At 38.9% G+C, this 20,554-nt stretch overlaps 1 protein-coding gene across 4 annotated transcripts in view; it reads right to left on the bottom strand.

The window, feature by feature from the left end:
- Positions 1-5,403: 5,403 nt before the first annotated feature.
- The window catches only part of drn (doctor no), a 37,454-nt gene continuing 22,303 nt past the window's right edge, over positions 5,404-20,554 (bottom strand). For 2 of the 4 annotated variants that reach the window (XM_069501419.1, XM_069501420.1), the window contains exons 2-6: positions 19,358-19,679; positions 14,631-14,771; positions 14,340-14,477; positions 7,355-7,496; positions 5,404-5,758 (exon numbers count right to left, since the gene is read on the bottom strand). In XM_069501419.1, the coding sequence (XP_069357520.1) occupies positions 5,610-5,758; positions 7,355-7,496; positions 14,340-14,477; positions 14,631-14,771; positions 19,358-19,456 (669 nt within the window). In that variant the 5' untranslated portion in view covers positions 19,457-19,679 and the 3' untranslated portion in view covers positions 5,404-5,609. Of the gene's footprint in view, positions 5,759-7,354; positions 7,497-8,446; positions 9,105-9,499; positions 10,097-14,339; positions 14,478-14,630; positions 14,772-19,357; positions 19,680-20,554 lie in introns of those variants that run through there. The other 2 variants (XM_069501421.1, XM_034972501.2) reach the window with 2 other exon arrangements.

Here is a 20,554-nt window from a genome sequence, read left to right as displayed (position 1 = left end):
ACTTTAATAGAAGAATAACTAAATTAAAACAGCAAGATAAAAGTAAAACTCATTATTAACATCTTTATCTGATTACGTTTTTAAGCAAAACAGACCAAAATTAATCAATGACCTAACAAAATATACAACAAAAGTCATTAAATAATTTAGTCCAGCCAATCAGTTAGTCTACCGTGGACGACGCAGGGTGTGGAAGCAGCAGGATGGTATTAGTTACTTCACCACTAAACGAACGAGTTACATAATACAACTTACAATTTTGAATAATGTGATTAAAAGAAAAAGCTAAATAATTCTTTCCTACTTATATAATGTGTAATAATATAAAGTGTCCACTACTTATAAATGTATAACTATCGCTTACTTTAAATTTTCACACAAATATAGGCTCGGGTGTGGCTTGCGACTGCGGCGCGACAGTCGCAACTCGCCCCTCGCCGCATGATGACACACATCACATCTCGCTAACTCTAGGTCACTTATGCCGAATGTTAGACAAAGAAGCGACGATTTCCCAAACCGAAATTAAAGTACTAACAATTTGAAGACGATGTCTATCCAGTGAGCGCGGCTGGAACCGAGCCGCGACCGAAGCGAGCACCGACCGAGGCCGCGACTGCAAGTTGCGCCTACTTCATACAGATTTAATGTGACACAAATGGAACCCCACACAAATTTATCAACAGAATCTATTACTAAATCCAAATCAAATAAAATAGCACACGAAATAACGAAATATAAATCTACCTGTGTCAATACATATCTAATAAGTCTATTTCGTTGACATTTATTTGCTAGTGAACAGTTTTTGTAGACAAAACCAGCATGAATTTTCATCTGTTTGACATTTAGTTTGTACAAATCGCTGCTAAGGCCCTTTTGCATGATAGGCGATTCAAGTCGCGTTGCGGGTATATCTTAATAAACGCAAAATGCGTTGCATAAGGGTGCGTTTCCACTGAAACAAAGAAGAGCGGAGACGTTTGAATTCTGCGACCAATTAAATTACTGAGAAATGACGTGATATCACGTCATCTAACATTTACTCGATCTTCTTGGTCTTGGTCTATTGAACAAGTCTCTACTTCGCTTTAGTGGAAACGCACCCTAGGACAAAATTTGTTAACTTTAAACCAAAATACCTTCAACCGTAATCATAGATACGAACATATGCTTTTGCCTTTATTGACAATCAATTCAATTTTGTTGTATAGCGCGCAGCTACACTTGACGGGCGCAATTTACTTCGCCAATGTCGTGTGGAATTGAAGGGACACGTTAATGAATGGTTGGTGACAGCTGAGAATTACGACTATCTTTTAATTTGCATAATTTATAAGTGGCAGGTTTTTTCAGAGTAGGTACACATTATTATTTTATAGGGTTAGTTTCATCAAAGTTAACGTAACGGTGATAGCTGGGAATTTCGACTATATTTTAATTTGGATAATTTATAAGGCAGGTTTTTTTTTTTTTAGAGTAGGTATATTATTTTATACGGTTAATTTCAACAAAGTTTAACGTAACTTTAAGCGTCTATCATGTACTGTAGTGGACCCGAGTCAATGTTGTGATTTGGTCGTCGAGTCGCGGCGGCAGTCGCGGCCAGTCGCGTGCGCGAGTGTCGTTAAACACGAGTCAAGTGAGCGTAACATCTGTACAATTTACAACTAGGCAAATATAACACGGAGGGACGATCCACCCCACTCGTTGAGCGTCAGCCTACGATTGTTATCTCGATACTGTGAAGCGCGCTATGCTCTCCGTTGAAATCGTAACAATGTAGCTTTTTTTGGAGTTTTAGTTTTTTACAATATATAGGATTTTTTTCTCTATAGTTAATTACGACTAATATTTACAATGGAGGTGAATGGACATATTCAAAACTCTACTTAATAATTCAAAATTAATTATGAAACGCCTACCCAAAACGAACATTATCTACAAGTTTAAGGTGCGAGGTTGGGCATGTTGCGAACACTTTGTCCACTAGGCGACAGAATAATGGAGGTCAATGCTGCTAACATTCGTACCAGTTGATCATTCTCAGTTCAATAGACACATTCAAATGGTAAACCTATTAGGCTGTCTGTCCACTGAAGCGGAGTGGAGCGGAGACGAGTTTGGTAAAACAATCACGATTTGAGAAATGATAAAATTAAAATGCCATCTATCAATGAGATGAGTGGCTTGCTGAGCACGTCACCACTTCACTCCGTTTCACTGGATAGGCAACCTTAGCCCCTGACTCAAACAAGAAATAGTATAGTGAAATATTTGAAAAATAGTGAAACATAGTTTTCGAAAGTGTATTTTTTGATAATAGGTAAGTATTAATATGCACAGTAATTTAAAATTTTATAGATTTTTTATTTAGTGATTCTTGCTATGCAGCACTAAAATAGTACTAAAAGCACATTAAAGTAAGTGATTATACTATAGTCCTACTTTCTATAGACTAACCAATCTAGCCTCTCTAATCGCTAAGTTAAGGAATACTTTGAGGCACGCGATTGCACCGTGAGACAAGAGATAAGTGACCAGTGCACTGCTTTGCATAAAAAGCATGGAAGCTTTTAAGTTGACACTCTCCATAACACACTTCTATACAAAGCAATGGGACTCTGAATACTGATCCGCTAACTCAGTGTCTAACACTGAACTCATTTTGATATTTATTTGGATCCATTGAAGTCTTGTATGAAATATTATTTTAGTATCACTCAATGAGACAGCAATGTAGAACGAACCAATGTCAAATGAGCTTGGTGACTATCATTAAGTGTTAGACGCTCAGTTAGCGAATCACCCCGCTGGCGCTGGTCACCCGTCTAGTGCCTAGCGTCTTTGTCGCATACCTCAAAGTCTATCTTTACACTCGTAATAAGTCGTGTACTAACGTTTGCAATCGCGAACATTTCCCATGGTCACCGTGGTACAACAAAATGCCCAATCTCTAAAAGCAAAACTCTCGCCACAAATTAATCTAAACGCAATATCGATCGAGCCTTTGCCTCCGGCAGCCAGACCATACAATCAAAGGAAAAACTCGTTAAAACGGTCGTTGGCCAAGTATGAAATATTTTTACACAAATAAGAGGCATAGCCTCGATACATTTTTTTATTCAGAGTAAATTAATATAGGTAAGAGGCCGCCAGCGCTAAAGTCGCATATGTTAAGTAAGAAGATTAGAACAACTGAAAAAACCGATCAGCTATACAATGAAAAGAAATATAGTTGTCTTTTGACATAATATAGATAAATTGCTCCAATCCGAAGACATTTGATAGCAATGACGCAGACTCCTCAGAATGATAAAATTCCCATTCTCATTCAGATTAAGGCACTTCTTCCACCGCCGACGAGGACGACTATTTTCTCGCTCAAAAAACGTACAATCAAATTGATTGTGATTGTGTCAAGTCAAATCAAATTTATTTATTTTTCCACATAGGAATGTCTGTTATGTCGAAAAGAGATAGATAGATATTTATTAATATTTGATCGCTGGCTGTGCACACTGTCAGCGAGAACTCTCTACTAATTTGTTGAATCGACCAGAGCTTTCAAAGAATTAGCGACGCTCTCGCTTAGTTTGCGGAGGTATCAAATGTATGTCTCGGCTGCCTATCCGAGGTGCTGGTGCGAGTAGTCGCCCGTCCTACTGGCACATAGCCCAGCGACAAACTAGTCCAAATCGTTCTCGTTTCTCGCCAACTCGTTTCTAGTTTTTAGCTAGACTCGTTTCTCGCTAATCGTCGGCGGTCGGACGAGTGCTCAAGACCGCATAGACTGACTTGTGCTACCTTAATTCAAAAGGGTGAACAGTGAACACTGAAACGCCAAAATCTAAGGTGTCTTCAAATATAGTTTTTTCAGCATTTACTGTTTGTACAATCAAAGGCCAAAGCTCGTTTAGCACCTGAAGGATCAAATTCGCTTGCACTGCACGGCACGGTTGTGCGCATATCTGAGTATTTTTATGGCGTGTTTATAGAAAAATGTCAAGTGAGATTAGTTTTTGATGCAAGTTTTGCGGCATTGCTACTCGAATTCTGAGGCCGACCGTACAATAGGCCAACAACTCGTCAATCACAGTTTAAGGTTTACTTTCTACATGTATCAGGAATAACTTTGCACACACTACACTAAGGCACAAAGCTTTTAGGCGCCAAGGTAGCATGCAGTCAGTCTGTATGCGACCTAAGGAGTACATACTAAAACTAATTTCAAGAGTTTTAAAAGAAGTACAAGCCAAAATACAATACCAGATATTTTCAAAGTAAAAGATATGTTATATTTTACAAACAAATGTTTAGGTAATAGTTTACAGATTTATTCAATATAATTTTTTACAGAATAAGAACATTTTAACTGCAGCTATTTTTCTAAAATCAGTAAAGAGACAGGGTAGGACGAAAGTATATTAAATTATAAAGGTGCACTTTGGATTAAGCTTATTTCAAACTACAGTATATAAATTACATTATAGCCCGGTCAATATTAGCGTTTTCAACATTCATATCAATTTTAAGAGCAAAAATCAAAAAAGTTAAAAGTAATAATTAAAAAAAATTAGAGTAAAAATTGGTATGAATGTTGGGAACGCCAATATTGACCGACCTACAATATAATTTAAATCCCGTAGTGTGAAATAAACTTTACACAGTCAATAGTCAATGCAGAACCGAGCCGCGACATAACGCGTGCAAATAAAGAAACGATTCGAAAAGCACGGCGTTAAACATTCGATCTCACTTACACAATATACCTGTGTATACTAAGCAAGTGAGACGGAATGATTGACGATGCTTCGTTTCGATTCGTATCTTTATGGGCACATTTGTGGTACTAACGTCTTAGCACACTACGCATTCGCAAGCGGTATGCCTTATGTCGTAGGCGTCAATTGTTTCCCTTCCGCGTGCAAATGAGTTGGTGTGCTAAAGGAGGTATCTCCTATTTGTCTCTTAAGCATAGTACAAACGCACGACGTCACTCTTTAATCGTTCGACGGCATGACCCAAAGACCCCAAAGTGCCCCTTTAAAATTTGGTTGTGTTTCACGTTTGCTGAAGTGAGGAAGCGAACAAACTAAGAAAAGGAAATCGCGTCCGCCATATTATGATATCCTAGCTAGAAATACATTTTGATACAAAAATCATTGAGTCCTCCAAATTACAATGTCCATTGAAAATTTATATTGAAATCATACTGAATCAAAATATATTTCCAGCTAAGACATTAGGTACAACATGGCGAAAACGATTTCCCTTTCTTAGTGTGGACTCGTTATATCGCTTGCGCTAACATTAGCTCATTGATTCAACTCAAGCAACTTCAAACGCTCGACACAACCAAAAAACCCTTCAAACTTAATATAGGTAATTTTTTTTGATTCATCACACAAAAATTTATTTAAACACTGAGGAGTACGCATGTTTGCCATCACAATTTATAATAATATATAAGTATTTTATTCATATATTTTTGAGTCAGTTGAGGTATAGTTCCGAGTAACTTTAATGATTTAATTTTTGATTTGAAACACTTTAGAGCACACACGGTCGGCCGCCACACGCGCAGTGGGCGGGGAGGCGCGGGCGGCTCATATCTTGTGTATCTTCTGGGAGACGACCACGGGGTTGTTGCGGCGGATCTCCTGCGCGCCGAGCTCCCGGTAGTCGAACGAGCACTCGTGCTTGTCGCTGTATCGATGCACCGCGCAGAACAGCCCGCCGCAGCGGCATTCAAACCCTGGATCAAACAAATATATCTTTTTATGTTCATCTATACTAATATTATAAATCTATACTAATACTATACTAATATTATAAAGAGGTAATGTCGTTAAGTTTGTTTGTAGGGGGTAATCTTTGGAACTACTGAACCGATTTTTAAAATTCTTTCACCAGTAGAAAGCTACATTATTCCAGAGTGACATAGGCTGTATTTTTAAAGAATCATGCGTTTAAAAGTTTTTACGAAATTCGGTACTGAGATATCTTGCATCACGGAGACGGGCTACTACGGATAGGTTACTTTTTGTCCTGGAAAATCAAAAGTTCCCATGGGATCTTAAAAAACCTAAATCCACGCGGGCGAAGCCGCGGGGATCAGCTAGTACAAAATATATAGCTTAACGGGTTGCGAAGCTGAAGTGGCAATGGACAAGGCACAAGGTTCGAAAAACGAGTTGGGTTCCCAAGGTGCTAGAATGGGGACCTCGCACCGGAAAGCGCAGCGTTGTAAGATCCCCCACTAGGTGGGCAGACGACATCATACGAGTCGCAGGGAATCGCTGAAATCAGTCGGCGCAAGACCGTGGCGTTTGGAAATCCATACTCTGGGACCTGAAAACTATGGTGATGGTGATGATGATGTCTCCGTCCGTCCGTCCGTCCGTCCGTCCGTCTCTATCTTGGGCGCAATGCTCAACAGATGGAGTCGAGTTGCACCTAAGCACAGCTTCTTTTTTTTATCAACTTAGTTTAAGTAAACTTAGCTTTTTTTCATCATCATCATCATGATCAACCCAACATTGGCCCACTATACACATTATAATAACTGCTGACATTTTATATTATAGCTATTATACGTTAACTTTCAGTTGATGATAAAACCAATTTAAAAGAAATAAGCTTATCAATAGAAGGCCCAGAATTATTTGTTTATTTCACATTATTTCATCACCGTCCATCAAAATTAAGACACTTAATTTTATCTCACCTCTATGTTGACCATCCATCAATCTTCTACCATTTAATTTCTCGGAGGGACCACGGGTTTAAAAAACTGGCCAAGTGCGAGTCAGGCTCGCGCACCGAGGGTTCCGTAGTACAGTCGTATTTTTTCGACATTTTGCACGATAAATCAAAAACTATGATTTATAATAATAAATAAAAATCTGTTTTAGAATCCACAGGTGAAGCCCTTTCATATGATACCCTACTTGATATAGTTATCTTACTTTGATAATTGAAAATACTAATTATTAGTTCATGACCACAATTTAATTTTTTTTGTATGATGTAACGACAAATTCACGGTTTTCAGATTTTTCCCCTAATGTCTGCTATAAGACCTACCTACCTGCCAAATTTCATGATTCTAGGTCAACGGGAAGTACCCTTTAGGTTTCTTGACAGACAGACAGTAAGACGGATGGACAGACAGACAGACAGACAGACAGACAGAAAGACAGACAGAAAGCCAGACAGATAGACAGACAATAAAGTGATCCTATAAGGGTTCCGTTTTTTCCTTTTGAGGGACGGAACCCTAAAAAATACCTGTGGTACCTTTCAGAGACTACAGCGCCCACGGGTAACCAAACCGTAAAGAATCTCTCACCTGTAAGTCCAACCTTCTTGCGGCAAACGGCGCATCTGTTCTTTTTCTTCTTGTCCTTGCTGGGGTCCTTGTCGTCGGCGTCGTTGTCCGACGCGCCTGTGCTGGCGCCGCTCGTGCCGGCCCCGCTCTCCTCTTCCAACTTCTGGAACAGTGCACGTACATATCAGTTTACGTACAACATAAACTATCTCAAGATCGGTTGCATCAACATATTTTTATAGATGTGCGCTAACAACCGCTAGTGAAGGAAAGCGGCGAAGCCCCATAGGTTACCTCTAACATTTGTTAAAAAGTTACGTTTACTCACAATTTTACAGTGCTCAAAAATTCGGTTATAACTTTTGGTTCGTTATTCCTTAACAGAGTAATCGATATAGCTCAACGGGTTGCGAAGCTGAAGTCTTGCCGATCTAGGTAGACAGAAGACATCAAACAAGTCACAGTGAACCGCTGGATTCAGGCGGCGAAAGACCGTGGCGTGTAGAAGTCCCTAAAAAAGACCCATGTCCATCAGTGGACAGTGTCTATCGGTTGATAATGATGATGGCTTCCTAACACGTGGTTGACATCACATCAGTTTATGCACTACCAGAAACAATTTTTTTTTCAACAACAGCTCTTTGACATTATATTACTTCCCTAATTACTTTTTGCTAACGTAATATTTATCTTTGGCTCAAAACTTTACCTATTACCTTAATCAATGAGGTATGAATACTGACTTGTGTAAGCCCACTTTGCTTATTATTGGTAGTCCAAGTTTATAGATAACCGTTTATAGTTTATATTACGGTCTATTACGTTCAGTTGCACGACAGGCGGTTAAAGTAACATTAGTAATTTTAACCGCCTGTCGTGCAACTGAACGTAATAGACCGTAATAGAAGACACACGGCGTGTGCTACTACACTAAAATTAAAAAAAAAACCTACTAAACCACCTTGTAATTATTGCCTTTCTAATGAAACCGATTTGGGGCACATCGGTTGGATAGTTTCAAAGTCTATAACGGCCCCAGGAAGAAAATTTTTTTGTGTTTTTCATATTAAGATTGACGATTTGAGTATTCAATACGTAATGAATAGGACAGACCCGTTTTAGACTTTTTTTATTTCCCTCTGCTTGTAGACGTTCAGGCTTTGCGAATTTTGCTGAGCCTGTGCCATCTTTGGAGCTAGTTGGCGGTTCCTCCTCGCATATCTTGTTAGGCACCTCGTTTATGCCGACTGTCTTTTTCAGTTTCAATTCAGAATGGCGATCTCGCCTTATTTTTGAGGATGACTTTCTTCCTACATTGAGCTTGGGAGCTGCGAAGCTGTCGGGTTTCTCGTTGGTTCCATCCGACACTGGCAACGACGTGGTATCTTTTATTTCGACAGAGAAACGTTTATTTTCCAAACTCTTAAATTTCAATTCGGAATGGCGATCCTGATATACCGGCCTTATCTCTGCAGATGACTTTTCTTCTATTTTGAGCTTGGGAGCTGTGAAGCTGTCGGATTTCTCGCTGGTTCCATCTGGCGTTGGCAACGCCTTGGTGTCGTTTATTTCGACCGACAAACGTTTATTTTCGAAGCTTTTCAATCGTGACACGCCGACACTATGCTCGCAGGAGGAGTTTTGGCTGTTGTTATTAGATGATGTACTATTTCGTCGAGTGGCTTTCTTAAATATCCGCTTCCCTTTAGATTCCTTTTTGTTGAGGTCTTTTTCCATTATTACTATGGTGCTTTGTAATTAAACATTTTGACTGAAATAAAGTTGTATCCATTACATCACAACCCATATTATAAATGCGAGTGTTTGTTTGTTGGTTCATTGGTTTGTCCTTAATCGCGTTGCGACGGAGCAAAGGATTCCACGTGATTTTTGCATGGGTATAGTTAAAGACTAGGAGAGTGACATAGGCTAATTTCTATCGCAGAAAATAGAGCTCCCACGGGATTTTTTCAAAAACCTAAATCGACGCGGACAAAGTCACGGGCATCAGCTAGTACAAAACAGTACTTATGACTGTCCGATAGTCTTAATCGATGGACCTAGAGATTTAAGCGACACCCTAGGTACTCTACATCTTTCCTCTACAGAGAAAGATTTTGAGAAATTCTAACAGTATCTTTAAAAAGCGTAAATCCAGAAGTTTACCACATTAAAACAGTATAAAATCGTTCAGCATTTTCTGTAGGTATAGTTATACCACAAACAAAAATAATTATTAAAAGTTACATTTTGTATAAAATTAAAATATATTTCACCGGTTTAAACAAATTGTAGAAATTCTGTTGATTTTCGTGGCATGTAAATGTCTGTTTGACGTTAATTCGTACTTTTTTTAAACATGATATTATATTGTGCCAGTGTTTACGTTGGGGGCAAAATTTTCGTTTCCTTCCGTATATCTATAAAATGTGAGCAGGTCACGTTTTATAAACATCACAAATGAATGTATCAACACGTTTCACCAGTGATATGGCGACACGTAGCACGTAGCATTCATGCGTCCTTATACGCACTCTTCCGCGTTTCACACACACACATATATTTATGAAGAACAAGTCTATCTTCCGACCGACGAGTCTATGGCCGTAAATGGCATTAATTGATACTCATTGAAAAAACCGGTCAAGTGCAAGCTGTAATTTCTCAATTCATGTTCCGTACTATGATTACCCGCTTCCTTGGATCACATCATTTCCAAACCAATAGTTTGCTCTCGCATCTTTCGATCTTTCAAGTGTTGGAAGACCCCCCACTAGGTGGACGGCCGACATCAGACGAGTGGCAGGGAGCCGCTGGATTCTAGCGGCGCAAGACCGTGGCGTGTGGAAGTCCCTACAAGATACCTATGTCCAGCAGTGGACGTCTATCGGTTGATGATGATGATGATGCATCTTTCGATTGACACAATATAACCACAGAAATAGTCAACTACTTGTGTCACTTATGATGTCAGGTTCCATTCTACTGAGAAGAGCCAGCAAGAAACTCAGCAGTTTCTCTTTAAATAAAAGTAAAAGTATGTTACTGTATATATAAATATAGAATACATAAATAAGTGAACTATTGCACTACATTGTAGAATGCAAAGCTGTAAATATTTCATACATCAGTTCGGTAGATTATTGCATATGACAGTCAGATAGTGAGATCTTCCGTATTGTAAACAACCTATAGCAGGGAACACTAAAAATAGCCGTTGCTGAGTCTGACGTCTCTTTATTGTGATGTACTGAAGAGTATCTGGGAACGGCGGGACTAAATGCCAGAAACACACTTGGAACACCCTACTCCACACAGCATCACGCGCGTTGAGTCGTTTCAGGCTCGCAGACGAGCTTATGAGCGCGTCTATGCTGGTACGAGATGCACGTAGGACATACATAAAAATTTTTAGAATATATCGTAAACTTTTACAAAATTGTAGGATTTTTTTATATATATTTTTAGCGTTTTTTGTGGTATATCAGTAATCATCAGTAGGTAACTACTATCTGTCTTCGTTTTTGGCGGCGTTCTGGTTACACTCTGCATGTTATTTGGGCATTTAAAGATGTTTTCATTTTTAACACACTGCGAGGCACGATTGAAGGGCATGTGTGAGGTGGAGAAGGTTGTTTTTTTACTACCAAAGCCACCACAATTTAAGGTTGATGTAGGTCTGGCGTTCACAGACTCTTAGACCAATGGGTACGGCACTACTAATTAATAGACGTTTAATACATTGTGAGCTGAATATTCAACCGACGACGATCGGACAAGGTCGCTGTTATGTAAGTACGCGAAATGCGATGCATTTGGCTCCGATGTTCAATATGTAGGGACCTTGCAGTTCGTCATTATAAAACAAATATAGGTGATTTATTCAATTGACTGCTACATCAATAAGTTACATTTAAATTCATTTCAATAACCCCAGTGTGTCAGTGGTATTGTAGTCCTCAACGGATTTGATTTCATTGTTCATTGAAATCTTTTGAGATACTTAATTCAAATGTGAGTAATCACTCATCATCATCATGATCTACCCATCGCCGGCCCACTACTGAGTACAGGTCTCGTCTTAGAATGAGAAGGGTAAACCCATTGTCCACCATTCTGGCCAAGTGCAGATTGGCAGACTTTCCACAACTTTGAGAACATTATGGAGAATTCTCAGTCATACGGGTTTCCTCACAATGCTTTCAAAGATTCACCGTTATAACAAGTACATTTAATTGCTTAGAAACACAGAACTCCGTTATGTGTGTTTTTTCGTCAAAGTTAGAGGCCCGGGATCGAACCCCCGACCTCGAAGATTTACTCCAATCTAATATAGAATTATTTTGACCGAGAATCGAGATATGACTCTCTCTGTGACTCAAAAAGCTGTGATAGTCTAGCGGTTAGGACGTCCGCCTACTAATCGGCGGTCGGGGTTTGATCCCGGGCATGCACCTCATACCTTTTCGGAGTTATGTGCGTTGTAAGTAATTATATATCATTTGCTTTAATGGTGAAGGAATACATTCTGGTGAAACCTGCATGCCTGAGAGTTCTCCATAATGTTCTCGAAGGTGTGTGGAGTCTACCAATCCGCACATGGCCAGCGTGGTAGACTATGGCCAAACCCTTCTCACTCGCACGAGACCCGTGCTCTGCAGTGAGCCGGCGATGGGTTGATCGTGATCATGTTGACTCTCTCATCGAACCTTGATCGTGGTTTTTAATTTAAGTTATAACTCAAATAAGTCCTACATTGAATCGTACGATTATCTCAGACATAAAAAGATGGAGTCGACTCGAGACCTTTATAGCACCGCGGCTGGCATTAAGATTTTAAAATTAAAATCGGTTTTTCATGTGTTAGTAAAATTCCTAAGACAACAAAAAACTCATTTTAAATGGATAGAAAGCCATCAATCTAAGCCCAATAAATGTTACCCGGTAGATATTATGTATTGAAATAAAGTGTATGACGTATGTTACTACAATGTTATAGCCACAGCCGCCCTAGCTAGGTCTATGATTAAATCAACCACAGAATATTGAATGTTCGTTCACAATACGAAGAAAACCGCGTTGTCGTATAAGGCAAGGTATACCTATGGTTTTTATTGGCCTTTGTTCAAACTCAGCAACAATTACCATTGATTGTAAGCGCTGTTCTTGTGCATACGCAAATACAATATTTCCCACTTATTTATTCAATTTAAGTACTTTCTAGACGACCAACATTGCTTGACAAGCGCGCTTGATACTAGTACTAATTCTTATACATACATAAAAAATTAATTATCAAGTAAAAGAACTTATACAGATAAAGATAGTTTATTTGTTCGAATATGGGTACAAAAAAGATAAATTTAACTCATTTTACATGAAAGTTCTCTGAAAGGTTGAACTTATAGGCCCGGTATCTACCAAAGCAGAGGTGGACGGAAATATGTTTCACAGACCAAGCAGATTATTTACCGCTTTGGAACTGTCAACTAACTGATGCCAAGGTTTTAAAAATCCTTAGATTCTACATGCAAAATCTTTTATATACAAGATGTTATTTTGAGATAGGGGGAAAAAAATTTTTTCAGTATTTGCATCCTAATTTGGTACCTTTGAAAAATAATATCAAGGAAACTTATCAAACATAATTCAGGGCTTTAATTAACATTTTTTTGGTATCTCAAATCTTTGAAGACAAAAAACAGTTAACTTACCTGAAAAGTCATTTATCACCACCATTGACAACAAAAAATAAACTCAAAACTGCGGAAACGAAGTGACTTGACGTGACGCATAAATAAATAGCAATAACAAAACCGAAGTTTACTACTGTATAATAAGGTATTTTATAGTATACACATTAGACTGTTTACTCAAAAACTAAATGAATATTTCAGTATTTTCAGTAGCCTTTAGAAATTACTTATCACAACATGACACTCAGATGCATAAATACATTTTTAGATCGCAGTAAATTAGTGTGTGGTGTATATTTATATCACATTTTAATATCAACGCGTGCAAATAATACATTATCATTAGTTTCCTTCATTGTTTGAAGCCTACACAAACAAGTAGATCTTGTACATACGATATACATATAAGGCGAAGGTAGGTATAAAGTATTTCTGAAAACAAACATCTCGCTCACAACGGCATTGTTTCACGTTATAGCGTGATTCAGCTCCAACCCGACGACGCGACAAACGCTCGGAAAATCGGGTCATGTACCCGAAAATACATAAAGGAATGAAAGTAAAAAATAAACATAAATAAATTAATACCGTTAATTAATTGTGACGAGCAAAAGCTTAACTATAAATTATGAATACCTACCGCCCCCGCCGAGTATTGTACCTATAAATACTTGGGTGATAATTTAATCATTGTATGGAAATTGAGCAGATAAAAACCCATGACTTTGCACTTGCAAGCTTCTCAGTTCTTACCCCGGAAACTTGTTTAAATGGAAACAATTCGATTATCGCTTTTTTGTTAGGTCTAAAAAGAATGTTAGTTAGGCAAGAAAGCTTGCGACGCATTGTAGCATTCAAAGTTTTGCGCTAGGGTTAAATTTCCAGATATGAGTTAAGCGGCACGCAAAATCGAAAGTCTTTGTCCGGGACATGGGATCAAAGTGTAAATAATACACACTAGTGTCCGGATACCGTCAGGTAAAAAGAACTAGACGACAGTAGAAGAGATGACCAGAGTTCAGTTTTCCTGACACGCATAGTGATTAACTGTACGGAAGAATATCGGATTCGGTCTTAGTTTGGGCGCCGTGGGCGTGGCCGGCGATGGCGTTGATGTGGACGCGCCTACAGCTTCTCTAGCACTTCCTGCAATAGAAGTACTATAGCGAATGCGGTCTTACGTCTATGAGCGGTGTGGGCACGGCCATGAACGACGACCACACTGGCGGCGCTGTCGACGTCGACGCGAGCGGCTGTTGCTTTTCTTTAGCGACCTTGCTGCAATAATATAATAGCGGATGTGGTCTTACGTCTGTGAGCGGCTGAGGGCTGGCGGGTAGCGACGGCACGGTGGGCGCGGCGGCGGCGAGCGGTGTGGGCGCAGCCACGGACGTCGACACCGGCGACGGCGTGGACGTGGGCGGCTGCTGCTTTTTCTTTAGCGGTTCCTGCAATAGTATTAAAGCAGATGTGGTCTTACGTCTGTGAGCGGGGTGGGCGCGGCCACGAACGACGACGACACCGGCGACGTCGTCGACGCGGACGCTTGCTGCTGCTTTATAGCACTTCCTGCAATAGTAGTATAGCGGATGTGGTCTTACGTCTGTAAGCGGCTGCGGGCTGGCGGGCAGCGAGGGCACGGTGGGCGCGGCGGCGGCGAGCGGCGTGGGCGCGGCCACGAACGACGACGACACCGGCGACGGCGTCGACGCGGGTGGCTGCTGCTTCTTCTTTAGCGCTTCCTGCAAATTCGCGTTAAAACAAGATATAACACACATCTTCTTTTATCTAACTCGATAATACAGTGGACCCCCGGTAATCCGGCCCCTGTCTAATCCGGCACCCCCTGTAATCCGACATGGTGTATTATTGAATATTTTTTTGACAATCTTCGCTAATGCATGATTGAAGAAATAACTTGTACGCATCACCACCACTTTTGTAATCGACGCGTAGGGTAGTTTTGATACTGATTGCTTAGCTTGAATTTGAAGTTTGAATACATAATGAAGTATGATTTGTACTTCAGAGTACATATCTATAACATATAGAATCTTATCATTGGATTTGTAATTTGTCGGATTACAAGGTACTCTTTGGTTTAAAAAAATCCGGACTATAGGGGTTTTAGTTAGGCAGTACTTTATTATCCGACAAATTCGATAGTCCGACACAGCCCTGCAAAATGTTTGTCGGATTACCGGGGGTCCACTGTATGTTACTGCCAAAGCGCGAAAGTTCTGGCGTAGCCCATTTATACAACTTGACAAGTAGACACCCTTTGTCTGCCGCTATCAAATGATTATCGGGTTTATTTAGTACTACCAGAGTGAACTAGAGTAGGGAACTCTCGGTTTGATACTGAATCGACGATAGGTAATATGACAAATATGGTGACATGAAATCTAAGAAAAACAGGGCTACCTTAGGCCTATACAGCGGCAAAAGTACTAACATTTGACGCCTGCCAGTGACGACGAAGCCTCGACGTTTGTTAGAAGTTCCCTAACTGTCGTGAAATGTGGTATTACTTTCTTTTTACGTGGCTATAAACATAGCCAAAAGGGCCGTACTAATTTTACGATTTAGTATTCGTTGTTCAGAATAACTGGGTAAGTTCAGAAACGTAATACTGTGTACTACTGGGTTACAACTTTTTTAAAAAACTAAATGATTTATTTATTTATAAAATACAATGAGCAATAGGTCAAAATCGGGTTGGAGCTGAATTAATTGATTGAAGAGAAAAATTCCATTAAATTATTCTTATGCTATAAAATGATATATATTTTTTATTATAAACATAAATGATAAGTTTCTTACGGCTAAACTTACGTGATTATAGTTTCTAACCCGTCCGGGGTTATTTTAAACCAATTACGGCAAAGCCAAAAGAAAGTATTATGATTTTATTAGGTAGGAATGGCATTCCGAGTGGTAAATTATTTGATGATTCAAATCACTTGTAAAAGTTTACTTGAATAAAAATATTGTATTGTAATCTATTCTATTCTATTGTATCCTATTCTATTCTATTCAAATTCCGATAATAACGTGAGTAAGAAATTTATATATTTTACAACAGATATCATCCTCAAGATAGTTTAAACACTAAAATATATATTTTAATATTTAAAAAGTATGGTAGTACAATGGTGCCGATTCTCTTGTACACAATCTCTAAACTAAACTAAAATGACACGTCTAAATCTATTGCTATCCCTGTCATAATGTTGCTTGCGGAAAAGGATAGCACTATATTTAGACCTGTTAATTTAGTTTAGTTTAGAGATTGTGTACAAGAGAATCAGCCCCAATGACTTCGTTAACAAGTTTAATAGTAAAACAAAAACTGACGATGGACGATTAAAATGGAATGATGGAAGTCAACAGCCGAAGTTGTTAATCAAGTAACCTTACTTGATATAAATAAATGAGCCATAAAAGAGGATTTCAAAAAACTCGAATAAAGCATCTTATCACCGTGCCATATAAAGACACAAAGAATGCCAGAAATTCACTATAACACAGTTTAGTACATTGCGCAGTCATTCATCTTGTGCTTAGATTGCATTACTTATTTTTCGCGCACTATACAAGATTTGAAATAAACATCGATTTGACAACCAGAAAATTTCTTCTCTTTTGGTAACTTCATTTTCGCCATTTTGGCGCTGTTTGCATCAGTGAGCGTCATGTGTGCGTACTCGGAACTAAATGTTAGTGATGAAACATCTGTCCACATAGCGTCAACACGAAGACCATTTGACACAAAGTGACAATTTTGATTCCCGGTACGTTCGGTTGGGCGCTTCGAATCGGCACAAAATGTATCATTTAAATCTTAATAAAATTTTGTATGGCACTCAATTTCCAGTGTTGGTATATTTCAGTAGCCGCACCAATTATTTATGATAAGTATTCTTGCTGCAACTATGCATTAGTCAATACTGAGAGTGTCAGCCAATCAGAGGTGATTAGGATCACCACACTAGCTATAATGGCGGTAGGCTTTCCGATAAGCAAATCTTGATTCATAAAATGGAACATAACTAAATGCTATGATAAAGGAAATATAAATTCTTTATAGTACGCGACAGGTCGAGATGGCAATCGGGGAGGGAACGCCCCGCACACCCACACAGCCCCCGCGCTAACCCGGTGCAGGCGAGCGCGGGTGATGTGCGGGTGTGCGGGGCGTCCCACCGCCTCATACTCCGATTGCCATCTCAACTTGTAGCGGACTATACTTTTACTTCTATCGCTAATAAAATGTTACCGATAATTCATTCTCATTTTAAACATACATAAAGAGAATAAAAATTCTTTACTTTTACTTCTACAACTAAAAAACTTGTACCAATCATTCGTTCTCGTTTTAATTAAGTACAAAGCCAGTAACTTACAGTAATGAGCAAAGTGCTTTGTAGCGTAAAATGAAATCATAAGCGATATGTTGTGCTAGTTAACATCCGATTAGCAGGGTAAACCGAGGAGTTGCGGGCTAATCAAAGGATTATGATAAATTTGATGTTAGATGTCTTTATCCTGGTTACTAATAGTGACTGTTTACTCAAAACAGATCTTTTTTACGGGCTTGCAATATTTCTTTTTTATTTATTTCTAAACTAGATGATGCTCGCCATTCGTCTGCGTGATTCAGGTTTTTAAAATTCCATCTTTGATTTTCCGAAATAAAAAGTAATCTATGTCACTCACTCTCCAAGTCTTTATTGTATCAATGTAAAAAAATATCCGTTGCTCCGTGATTGAAGGGCAAACCAAACAAACAAACACACTTTCGCATATAGGTACAATAATATAATACTTAAGTAGAATTTAAACTACTCTGCTAACTTATCCTGCATATGCATTTCACCAGTTCGTCTTTACCATTACACCTCCTCTGTAAAGTAGGTCAGTGACTCGGTAAAAACTAAGCAGCTCTTTGAAATAGCATTATTATCTATTACACTATATCACTATGCAATTAATTGTTTACAAAATTTGCATTTTCCATCGTATGTATATTGTATACTGCAGTCTGCATGAGTGAAGTGTTGCAAAGATGTGATAGCTGAAGGTACTTGCAAGAGAAGTTCCTTTCTTTTCATACTTTTTGCAAGGCAGCAGTGACATTCACTTCCCTCATAGCACCTGTAGGTGCAATGAGGGAAGCGGAATGCTGTAGCAAGCAAAACAATCCACATAAAATATCGGGCTGTTGACCTCAAAAAACCAAACAGTAAAGACGCAGACTGCCACACAGTACTGACGTGGGCGAATTTAACACTTTCGAAAAATATTGTCAACTATTTTTGTGCTCGGATATAGAATAAAGCCGGTTTTTGCTCGACTGCAGAGCAGAGACTAAAACTACTGGTAGTTAAAAATCAAGTGACAGACGAGCAACTCAATACCAGTAAAAAGATGGAAGGTGCAAAGGAGTTGAAGAATATCATTGATTCATTGCTCAAAAACTTAAGAGTGGATTGAGACCAAATGAGCGAATAAGTCTACGCGTATGCTGAGACGCAGCTGGCGTAGCACAGCACAGTACAGATTTTGCAGGGCAGGACAGCTGAGTCAAACATAGGCCATCAGCACAGACAAATATCTACGTGCTTGCGCCGAAATAAATTTCGAATGTTTTTTGAAAACATGTTTGTAATTGGTGGGTGACTCAAAATGGTTAACGCCCCATGAGATTTTTGGCTCTATCATTTGTATAGGATTACGTAACAGTGAGTACGCTATACTAACTTCATCCCGCGGATAGGGTTATAGTCTTTAACATAATATTTGCGGGTCAAAATATATTTTTTTACATCTGTCAGTTACATGTACCTTAACAAATGTAGTGCCGGCACGGATTTCTGTGCGATGCTTGCACGTCAATATTTACATGGAATCATGAGTCACTACTCGGTAATATTAGCTTCCTGAGTCCCAACTTTTAATCGAATTCAACTGCAAAACTAATTTGTTAGTTTACAACTAGTATGTAATCACTGAGTGTCTCTTTAGTTGATAACTATGTCTCTACAGTTGGTAATGTTCATTTTGTAGGCACCTGAGGTGTGCATATCATACGGAACGATTTAAAATTCTGTTTCGTCAGATGATTATAGTGCATACATTTTGAGAACACACTCGCCATATTTGCTCTATATGTCAACTGTCATGTCAAAAGTACGATTTGATGTTTGAAATGACAGTTGCAATGGCAAGTGCGTTCTCAAAATGTATGTATTATATACGATATATCAAACACGCTGTGTATTTGTGGTATTGCTATGGTATTCACAGAGATAAACAAACAACGTACCTTAAAGCAAACTGAACATAGTCCATCTGTGGAGGGGTTTCCGTAGAATCCGCATCCTGAACGGCACAGGGCCTCCATGGGGTTCGATTCTCTCTCCATAGTTCCACAGTTATATAACACTTTTAAACAACAACAAAAAGTTCACGTATGATTGCACTATCAGTATATATTGCACTTGTTTGTGGAGTTCACAATGATGTACGGACGCACTTGTCAATATGTTTCACAGGGTATCCTTGGACCGCAGTGACGCGATCGGCGGCTCTCTGTAAGCCGGCGAAGTGAGCTGCTACTTCTTTCTGTGTCAGGATCGCAATGGGCCCTGTAACAAAGGAGAACTTATGTTACTTTTCATTTAACAAGATAAAGTTCAAAACTAACTACGATCTTCTTAATTAACGCTGAAATATAGTAAAATTGTATTTCTGTCGCTTGGTATATTATAATAATATATATTTATATTTATGAACTCAGAATTTTCTGCTCCTTTATTTGACATCCCACTCGATAATATGAGATAATATGGTCGGTAGCACTTCAAAGATTAAGTCAAGGGTAAGAAACATAAAAATCGGCCTAGGAACGCGTTTTGTCTCTTTAGCGCCACAAAGGAACAAACAAACATTATAGACTAATGAACACAAAAGCACTCCTTTGCGTTACGCAATCGGGTAAAAAGTGGCCTATGTCACTCTCCAGATTTTTAACTAATAAGCAATCACGTCGATGCTCTGTTGCAACTCTATGATAAAGGACAAACCAACAAACAAATACACTTTCGCATTTATAATAATATGGTAGTGACTTTTAAAACGGCTAGTAATCGACAATTCATCCTTATATTATCTTCTAGGACCTAGAAGATATAAGGATGACCATATGACCACCTAGAATATAGGTGGTCCTTATATCTTCTAGGTGATGTATAGGACGCAAATCATATACGAATGGACCCGAACTATCAATACCCAAACACGTGCACTACGAACGTGGCTAGGTGCGGATGTGACGTAATAAGGCCAAATCATTTGCAATTTTCACGCGGAGTTTACGCAAACCACAGACGCAAACGATATTATATTAGGTATTTAAAAAATAACTGATTATATTCCTTTGCCTCATGGTCTTATGCTAGGTAACTTACCTACGCAATTCAAGCTTTACACTATTGATAGAGATTAAACCATTTAAATTTAA

Source organism: Maniola hyperantus, chromosome 10 (genome assembly GCF_902806685.2).
Source record: "Maniola hyperantus chromosome 10, iAphHyp1.2, whole genome shotgun sequence".
Lineage (NCBI taxonomy): Eukaryota > Metazoa > Arthropoda > Insecta > Lepidoptera > Nymphalidae > Maniola > Maniola hyperantus.
Note: the sequence above shows the minus strand (reverse complement) of the source record. Positions and strands in the feature narration are given on the sequence as shown.